General features: G+C 38.6%; 2 protein-coding genes across 5 annotated transcripts; both read right to left on the bottom strand.

Annotated features, from left to right (window-relative positions):
• Window positions 1-15: 15 nt before the first annotated feature.
• LOC126800832 (probable serine/threonine-protein kinase PBL7) lies at window positions 16-3,027 on the bottom strand. Its single transcript, XM_050528242.1, has 5 exons — window positions 2,744-3,027; window positions 1,876-2,060; window positions 1,536-1,725; window positions 1,041-1,432; window positions 16-878 (listed from the first exon to the last, which is right to left on the bottom strand). The coding sequence occupies exons 1-5, from the start codon at window positions 2,859-2,861 to the stop codon at window positions 591-593; spliced, it is 1,173 nt and encodes a 390-aa protein (XP_050384199.1). The 5' UTR covers window positions 2,862-3,027; the 3' UTR covers window positions 16-590.
• A 2,536-nt stretch (window positions 3,028-5,563) lies between these two features.
• LOC126800831 (WRKY transcription factor 44) lies at window positions 5,564-9,884 on the bottom strand. 4 transcript variants are annotated; one of them, XM_050528237.1, is made up of 7 exons: window positions 9,628-9,884; window positions 9,257-9,346; window positions 8,166-8,577; window positions 7,952-8,083; window positions 7,035-7,768; window positions 6,653-6,811; window positions 5,564-6,315 (listed from the first exon to the last, which is right to left on the bottom strand). In XM_050528237.1, exons 3-7 carry the CDS (start codon window positions 8,382-8,384, stop codon window positions 6,123-6,125), a joined length of 1,437 nt encoding a protein of 478 aa, XP_050384194.1. In that variant the 5' UTR covers window positions 8,385-8,577; window positions 9,257-9,346; window positions 9,628-9,884; the 3' UTR covers window positions 5,564-6,122. The 4 variants fall into 4 exon arrangements, with proteins under 4 accessions (XP_050384194.1, XP_050384195.1, XP_050384196.1 ...); XM_050528238.1 differs by having other exon boundaries at window positions 9,257-9,351; XM_050528239.1 differs by lacking the exon at window positions 9,628-9,884 and adding an exon at window positions 9,486-9,504.
• Window positions 9,885-10,165: the final 281 nt, after the last annotated feature.

Here is a 10,165-nt window from a genome sequence, read left to right on the forward strand (position 1 = left end):
AGCAAAAACAAGTGGTAAATAAAACACAACCACCCTGTCAGGGACAAATGCTATGGAGAATACATCAGTACAAAGTCAGAAGCAATATTGACAGGCTTATTTACAGCAAAAAAAAAAATTGCAGATATTGACAAGATTCTAACTCACATTCACACCTGTGGTAAGTTGAAACAAACCAGAACTACGCATCGATATGTAAGAAGAGAAAAGGGTAAAAAGCGTTATAGGGAACCCCTTAACTGTTTAATGATCAACCAGAGTAAGAGGGCACACTAGGACGATACAGGCTTCTGCTCTATACGTATATTCGACAAGAATAAAAGGAGGTACGCTCTTTTGTTTTGTTTTTTTTTTCTTTTATCCTTTCCTGATACGACACAAGGAGATGGATTTTGGACTTTTTATCTGTGATAGTACAAGTTAATAGCTGACAACATAGGAACTGCAGCGAACATGCTCTCTGAATTATGTAGTCAGACCTGTTCCATACCTTGTATATATCAGAACAGCCACCAGCATGCACAGCAAACCCAAAAACTTGCAAGCAAAAACCGCAGTTTCAGGAATTCAATCTTCTAGGCTCATGTCCACTACCACCATTGAGCTTTCCTTTCACTGTCCCGCTTGCTTCTAGGGGGAGTACAAGGGGCAAGACGGGAGCTTCGTGGAGGCTCGGTTTCAGGATCATACTTTTGTGCAGCAAGGTATGACAAAGCTGTGACAACATCAGCTATAACCGGACGCATATTAGGCTGCTCCTGAACACACATTGCCGCAACAGCCAGAGCTTGGTATAATCCCCGTGCGGGGTACTGACCTTGTAGCGCAGGGTCTGCCATTTGAGAAAATTTCTTTCGGTCCTTGAACAAAGGTCTTGCCTGAAAAATTGAAGACTTATCATTTGTTAAATATCAACGTAAACTCGATATTAGAACTTCATTATGGGTGAAGTACTTCAGCTTCTGAACAAAAGAACAACCAACTTAAAAACACTTCAAGAAGAATTAAAAGGCTCATGAAAACCAAGCAGGATTCCTTACCCATGCAACCAAGTTTTGCTCTCCTGTAGCTCTAGAATTATCAATTGCCTTTCTGCCAGTAATGATTTCCAAAAGTACCACCCCAAAGCTATAAACATCTGATTTAAGAGTCAATTGGCCTGTCATTGCATATTCAGGAGCACAATATCCGTAGGTTCCCATAACCCTAGTAGAAACGTGGGTGTTGTCCCCAACAGGCCCAAGCTTGGCTAAACCAAAATCAGACAGTTTGGGATGATACCCTTCATTTAGCAATATGTTGGAGCATTTCAAATCTCTGTATATCACAGGTGGACTTGCTTTGTCATGTAAATACTCCAGCCCCTTTGCAGCCCCAGCAGCTATTTTCATTCTTGTATTCCAATCAAGTCTTCTTTTACCAGGCGACATATCTGCAGAAACAAGCTCATTAAATCAATGTACCTTTAAGATCTTACCATGTGAATATCAAGGAAAACAAGGCATCTGGAGATAATGCAACGTATACGACTATACCATGTAAATGATCCTCCAAAGATCCCAAGGGCATGTACTCATAGACAAGCAGCCTCTGGTCTCCATCAGCACAGTAACCAAGAAGATTAACAAGGTTAGGGTGGTGAAGCAGACTTAACATCAACACCTCAACAAGGAATTCCCTGTTCCCTTGCAACCCATTACGATCAAGTTGTTTGATAGCTACCACCTACACCAAACACGCAAGAAGGATCAAACACTATCACCAACTACATAAAATAAATATTGGATGATTAATCCTGTTAATGCACTATTGATACTTCGCAAAGATGCTTCAATTTTTCCTTGTTCAAGAAACTATAAAATAACAACGACTGACCTGATTTATACATTCCAGATGTCCTTTATATACTCGACCAAAGCCTCCCTCCCCCAGAAGACATTCTGCTCTGAAATTTCTAGTTGCAGCTGCCAAATCACGGAACACAAAAGTCTGTGCTGAGATGTGTTCTCCATCTTTCGTGGACTCTTTGACACTCAAAGAAGAATTGGTCTTTACAAATTCTATAATCATAGATGGACACAAAAGTAAGAATCTTTGGAACAGGAAGAGCAGGTTTAGGATTTATATCACAATGGGAAAACATAAAAAATTATGAAGACTTCAGCAAGACAACAAAGAATACAACAGGCAACTAAAAGTGTAAAACTAATAGGAAGCCATCTGGACCAGAATGATGCTTAGCATGGCTTAACATGAGTAGAATGTAGAATGTTGTATTCCTACCAAGAAAACAGCTATACAAGTTATAAAGAGATGCCCAGAAAGCACTCCGAGATCATAACTAATCAGTGAGTTGCGATTCTATACTAGTTTGTCAACAAAGTTCATACTCCATTGTATAGACGAATTAAGCGCAAATGCAAAACCATTAACAGAATCACTTATAAGCCAACTTAAACTTGTACAAATATCTACTCCCGGAAGTAACTAACATGCCAATTAAACTCCAATTAAGATCAATCACCAAGCAATTACAGCCCCAATTTTTCCCTCTGCACCTTAAAATTTCAAAGTAAAGTACTCTTTTTTGCTCCATCTAAACCAGATGAACAACCAAGAAACCCAATAACACTAAAGCCCAGACATAACCGAAACAAACATTGATCATTCATCATCACGCTGAAGTTGGAGTAAAGCTAAAGAGTCAAACTTTCATGTCATAAACATGTAAACCAGTAAGTACCTGAAGTGGGTTTGATCTGGTCAAATGGCCTCTGCTCCAACTCTACAGAACTCTTCCTTTTCTTCTTATTCTTCTTTGCTCTACTGTTGGAATTACCAGAACATGGAATCCAACCCATGATTATAACTTACACAGAATCCAAAAGACTCAAAAGAGAGAGAGGGAGAGAAGCAGTAGGGAGCAATATCCAGGGAGACTAAAAAGATAGAGAATCAACCATTCCCAGGTCTCAAATAAACCAAAAGCTACAGAACCAACCACGAGCAACACACTGATAGGCTGATAGCGAGAGCTTGCAGGCCCTTGTTAAGTTGTAACAACTTGACTTTGTAAATTCTTAGGAATTTATAGAAGAAACCACACAGAGACACCCTCTCTTTATTTTATTTTTCCCATTTTTGTAACATTTGACATTTTCTTTTGGGATCTATTTCTTCTTTCTGAGTGAATGGACTTGATAATAAATTCTTGAATAAACATCAGAAGACCAAATGCATGTAATTAATTATGGGATTTTGATGGTAGGGAGCACGTTCAAATTTTATAAAACTTGTTTTAGGACTTAGAAGTATGCACATTTTGGATTTGCACCCACTCTTTTATATTCTGGTGTTCGTATGTGGTATGTTTAAATCTTGTAACCCAAGTTTAGGTAAACGATTCGACCACTCCATTGTTCTTATCCAAGAGATCACTACGTGTGTGTATATAGTAATGTTAAATCTTGGGATGGCCGGGCAGTTTAGGGTTTAGGTGGTGACAGTATGTCGACTCTGGTTTGTCATTTCTTTGATCATGCCTCAACTTGTCAAGCTAACCCAGTGAGGGAACAAAAGAAACAAATTATTATCTATGTTTAATGAGTCATATTGGTTAGTTCATGCAAACATATATATATATATATATATATATATAAACTAAAGGTTGTTAAGATTTAAATGATTGATGTAAGGAATGACACAAATCTTATGAATTGTAGACAATAATCAAACTATTAATTAACATAAACAGCATATGAGGTGTTCCGCCAAACTGGAAAAAATTGATGCTATCAATGAAGTAGTTTAAATCACAAACTCATTATGTGTTAGACACTTGACCTCGGTCGGTGCCTTGCCATACTCTACCCTCAAATCAAGCCTTTGCAACCGCCTGTGACTTTGTGATGGGGAACCTCAACTTCTTAGTTCTTATCATCATAAGAATATGATAGCCTCTTAAAGACCACGAAGTTGTTTAATTACCAAGCCGGCCTGGAATTAATCCTAGGTTCACAGAATCATAATCATCAAACTTAATCTATTGTCACAAAACTGAAAGGGATGTACTGAAAAAGGAATGGAATCGACAATTTGATAAGGAACCTTAAGATACTAGCAATGGAAATGATGCGAGGACAAGAGGTACCTTCCAAAACTTTCTTGATTATAGGGCAAGATGGGATCAACAAATCTGAAGTGTTTGAGTCAATTCCGGGTCCAAGTTTAATTACAGATTAAAGTCATTGTTTCCAACAACTTTTTTTTGGACCATAATGCTTTAGAGTTAGGAGATACCATACTTCACAAGCTCTGTGTAAGCTTTAGAGTTTCCGGTTCTTCTGATCGAAAGGGCTTTTGCTAGAAATTAGAGGTGCGAAAGTACAAGTGTGAGTGTGTGACCTCCTCGGCTCCTTTTCTAATTCCTTTTTTTCTAAATCACTCTTAATTAAGAAATAAGTACCAGTAAGTTGAAACAATACGATTCCTAACCCTGGACGATTACTAATGTAAGTGAGGTGGTCAAGTGTGTATTCTAACATCTAACATAGCAGTTACATAATCTCCGACACACCGTAAAGCTAGAATAGTCGGCGTCATTGGTGTGCGACCACTAAGACTCACTTTCAGAAAGAGGACCAAATCAATTAGAAGAAGGGACTTTGACATGCACAACTAGGTAAATGACTCAAATTCCACAAAGGAAGTATTGGTGCTCCGGGCCAACTATAGAACCTTAACAATGAATACTTGAAATATGCTGATTTTGGAGCAACCTCTGCTCAAATGGACATGCATACTTTAATACTGATCTGATTACGCTGTATTTTAAATATGTTATAAAGAGACATGGACGAACAACTTTGTTGAATTATATTTTTGAATTAAAAGTTGGGATCAAGGTTTATCAAGGCATGCAATCTGGTGCTGTCGAACTTCATGAGGGAACTCACCCACTCATTTGGTTCTATGGTGAGCATCTTACATTTTCTCAATTTTGGTCTCAATGTAGTTCATGATATGTATGAATGTCCTCATTCGAGGAGTGGTACTTTTTATAAGATCATAGAACATCAACACTATACAAAACTCGTCTTGTCGAATTTCATACTTCCCTTCACCCTCTCGTTTGGCTCTCTATCTAGTGAGCACTATTACTTTTTCTCAACTTTGTTTCTAATGTGGTTAATGATATGTATGATTGTCCTCGATGAGTGGTTTTTTGTAATAAGCTCACAGTACAAACACATAGGATCAACGCCATACAAAACAGAAACAAGAATAACACGACTACCAGCCAAACTAAGCAAAACAAACTTGTGTCTCCCTTCTTGAGGCCACAGCTGAATTTAGGACCAACAGAAAATGTTAAGACTTAAGTGTGCTCAAAAATAGATAAATTTTCAGGTCGGCCCTCCATACCAAAAACAGTGGATTTGATCCAAGCCATTTTATTTCTTTAAGTTTGAGTTATTGCCCGAATATAGGGAAGTGAGGGAACTATCAACTAAGCCAGGATGAACATCCTGGATCCTGCATGTAGCACTTAAAAAGAACCTGCAGCACATAAAGAACCTGGATCTAAGGTACGTAAAACTTTACGATCAGCCCTATACAATCTGTAAATTTTACCTTTCTGATAGTAATAGACAATAACACAACCATTGCCTCACTAAAAATTGAATCATTAAACTGTCCGTGTCCTTACACGAGTGGGTAGAATGCCACCAAGTTATCACCTAACTGCCATCATGTGTAGCTAATAAGACTTTTATTATGAAGTAGCTTGAAAATTAGAAGAGAAAAATTATGTTACTCTACTAATATTGAACTAACTAATGCAGCAGTAGGGAAAATTCAGCCAAAAATGTTTCCAGCCATTTCTGTATTTCCAGAAACCCACGTAAATAAATGTCTGCATCAAGCAGCAACTTTCAAAGAGATTCCATTCCACCAAGTATCTGCAGCAGACCAATCAAAGTGGGCATCAGAATGTCACTGCAGCTTACTTGGTGGTCTGATATAATATGATATGATTTGAATGCACAGCAAGCTGCCAAGCTCTATTTGACATTTTTGTCAGATTAAAGATGCTTGATCACTGAGTGTGAATTTCAGACTCATGGCTTTTCTTTACTTGAAGGAGGGGCCTGTGTATCCTTTTCTGATGATGCTCCTGGGTTTGCCGTCCTCAGTGGCATGTCATGGTTGTGTTTTCCTTCGTATGTTGTGATAAAGGCTTTCGGATCCTCTGAGACTCTCTCTACGTGCTTACGAACACTGCATTTGACACTGGTGCATCTGTAGTAACTTCTGCAATATCCACAAAACCAGTGTTGAGCACAATCCACGATAATATTGGACAGTCATTTAAGTGATGTCAAAATGGTATCTGATCCATAATTACAGCTACCCTAAGCTAAAATGGTCTAAAATACAGAACCACAGAACTCTCCAGCAACCAAAATTCATAGCACTAGATGCATACTCAATCAAACGAACAGTCTTCGCCTAATCCAAAGGGTTTGCTGCTTTATTCTAAAAATAGTGTCTTCAGTTCGACGAAAGCAAAGTACGTTGGAAACACCCAAGTTATTACCTTCTTAATATCCAAAATACACGTATAGATTACAATGACGTGATTTCTAACCTTGGATATGGATTTCCCTTAACAACTTTCTGGCCATATTTCCTCCAGCGAAAGCCATCACCTGTAATCTCAGTATCTGCAGAACTTTGCACCACAACACGAGGTTCTTCCATGACTTCACCCGATATGCCTGCTTCATTTGATTGATTTTCACTTTTTCTGAAAGAGAAAGCAATTTACAAGAATCAATGACATAACCTTGACTGGGAACAAAGACAAGAAAGAAGTTCACTGAGCAGGAAAGTATTGACATGTTTCAGAAATGAATTGGACAAATATAACCATTACCAGGGTGAGACAGGATTAAAATGCTCTTTAAATAACAGGGTGCATCACTTTGCTAAGCTAAAACATGCACCGCTAGTTTACCGAATAATCTTACCTTCTCTTACTTCTAGGCTCATAATCCTCTGCTTCAACTCCCTTGCTTCCTTCCTCACATTCTCCGCTTACACCACAAGAATTATCAGGAGTTGCACCGCCAGCAGTTAGTGTTCCAGTTACAAGTGGATCATAATGTACTACAGACTTGTTTTGATAAGAATGCACAGGTACTGCAACTTCATTCTGATCCTCTACTCTACCTTCTGAACCTTCATTTTTTTCATTAAGATGACTGTTCCATAACCGGGTGTTGTTCTCTTGACCAGTTGCATCAGATGCAAAACCTGACCCTTGTGTCCCAGATGAGCTGCGCTTTGGAGGCTGAGGCTTTGAGTGGTTGTGTTCACCCTTGTATACAATCTCAGCAATTTGTCCATCCAAAGATCTCTCAACCTTCTTTTTCACAGGACAATTTGGATGTGTGCACTTGTAATAACTTCGCGGATACTCACTTCCTTTGACTTGCTTTTGTCCATATTTTCTCCAATTATATCCATCATAAGAAGGCCTATCACTGTTGGCTGCGGCTGGTATAACTTTTGCATCCTCTTCCATATTCTGTGATCCTATCTTTACTGGTTCTGTAGTCTGGCTTGTCTCTGCACATGATCGGCTTTTCTGATAAAGGTTTGAGACAAGTTGGGTTTTGTAAGGTTTCTCGCGGTTAGAATGTAGAACCCTTCCAAGCCCAACTGATGATTGTGTTTGTTGCTGGCTAGCACTGAAGTTTCCCTGGTAAAAGAAAGAAAAGACTGTTATCTTCAGATTTTAGACAATTTCCAAGTCCATGCCTTCAGAAGTTTATTAGATAGAAAATCTTAGTTTTATGAGCAGATAATTATGAATCATGTAAAAAACACATTCATCTGGAAAAAGAAAGGACCTGATCAATTACAAATATAACTAGCTACTGACCAGATTAGCCAAGGCAGAAACAGTCGCCCTTGATACAACTTTTGCCAATGGTTTGTATAGCACAGTCAATTTACTATCTGACTTTGATACCTTCTCTGCTGAATTACTGAGTGCAGCACTGGGCGTCCCTGCCTGAAAGTTTAGGTACCAACAATTAGAAGGAGAAGACATATATAGAAGGGAAGATCAGTTGCCATTCAATAAACTTAAGTACCTGGGAAGAAACCAATCCAGCAACAGGATGATTCACTGTTGGCTTGAACCTTACAGTCTTCGGTCTGATGGCAGGAACAGCAGTTTCAGAAGATACATTAGAGGGTGATGCATCGATAGCGCCTGTGAGAAGCTCCGTAAATGACTTAAAGCTAGAACAAGTAGGCCTTGAAGCAACAGGTTTAGCTATCGCTACTCGCTCTGCCTCCTTAATGTCCATTTCTAACGATTGTGTTATGCTCCAATTGGGTACATTTGTATTAAGGATGGACTACGCTGTGCATCTCTCTGCCGGGAGCAAGCGAAAGTTAATCGGTGGTGAAGCTTGAGATGGATTTTGTACTACAAGAAGACTAAGGAGGTGCCGTTGTGAATCTTGAGTCCAATTGAGCAAAGCTCACCCTTCTTCTTACCTGCAAGTCAAAGTATTAGAATACACTAAATCACCATAAATAATCTGCTTATCAATCAAGATGAAGCGAGCCTTGGGCTACATTTGTATTATGTAGAATAAGAGGATGGTCTAGGAATAAATCATCAAAGTAATGCATTACATACTGCCATTCTCTAAAAAATTGTGGTCCATAAATTGATGAATATGGAACTCTCTTTAATTCCATCAAAGCAATGAAATTAGTTCTACTCAATCTTGCATTCTAATTCAAAATGTGGACCAAGTCTAATCCTTTCTCTTCAAACACCATAACATTCAAACACATTTTGGAACATTAGAGACAAGAACTTCCACAAAATTTCTGGACTTGGAGCATAATCTCTAGTTTCTTCCACTTCTCTCCGGCTTGAAAAAAAACAAATCAAAAAGTAGAACAAGTAAAAGACACAAGCAACAAATTCTGCAAGCTAATCCATGAACTTGCAAGAACACAGAACCAGAAAAAGCAACTTTTTTTTGCAACGAAACAGAAAAGAACAAGAAATTAACCCAATAAAGAAGGAACTTGTTCGAAAAAAGGCTTCGTAGTTACAATTAAAACAGTACACAAATCCGAGAAACTGTAAGAATCAAAACTCATATCCAAAACCAGAGATTTACTTACTTAATAGTAAACAAAACAAGATATACAAACTAACCCGGAAAGGCTTCAGGTTTCAGCTCACAGAGACACAAATCTTTTGGGTCCACAAATCTAATAAGTAAAGTTTCAAACCACTCAGGTTAATCTGCACTACACAACCACCAATCCCATTAGAACCTAACTGAACTCCTTGAACTGTTGAACATAAACGAACCAAAGAAAACGTGGGTATAAAACAAAGGAGCTAGCTTTAACTCGGAGAATGGAGATGTAGAAACAGAAACCTTAAACATTAAGCCAGGTTTGAATATGAACAAGAAGAAACAAAAGGGCTTGTCTTGTTTTTTTGGGTACCCAAGTACGTGGAACTAAAGCGCAGAAACCAAAAACAAAACGAGTCGTTTTCTCTGGTTTTTTAGAACAAACCTCGGAGTTTAAACAGTGCCGTTCTAATGGAGTATTCCAAAGAGTCTTCTGCAACCAAAAATTCTGGGGTAAAAGACACACTTGGACACAGAGAACAAAAGTCTCCAGGAAAAGGAATACAGATTATTTGCCACTGTAAAACTCTTGTCTCTAGTATAGAGTTTTCACTTTGATTTCCTCTTGGGATTTACTATTTTGCAAACTGGGCAAAAACAAAGATGAAAAATTGGAAAAGTGGGGGTTGTCTTTTGAATGAATAGATTTATTTTGTGGGTCTCAAAAAATGGGATGAATAGATTGAACAATGAGCCCTTCTGATGCTACATCCAACTAACTGTCTCTCCATTTCTTTTGACTCTCTGATCTCCCCGAATTCAATACAGCAATTTATAAACCGGGGACCCGAGGTGGCGCGTCTGGTGCACTCGCGAGTTGGCAGCTACTTGAGAAAGCGGTGATGGATGGAGGACATGTGGCAGGTCGGGATTTGCCGAGAGTCAGAGCTTTATTTAAGTTTCGGGTCCCCGGTTTTCATATT

This window comes from Argentina anserina, chromosome 6 (assembly GCF_933775445.1).
Source record: "Argentina anserina chromosome 6, drPotAnse1.1, whole genome shotgun sequence".
Taxonomy (NCBI): Eukaryota; Viridiplantae; Streptophyta; class Magnoliopsida; order Rosales; family Rosaceae; genus Argentina; species Argentina anserina.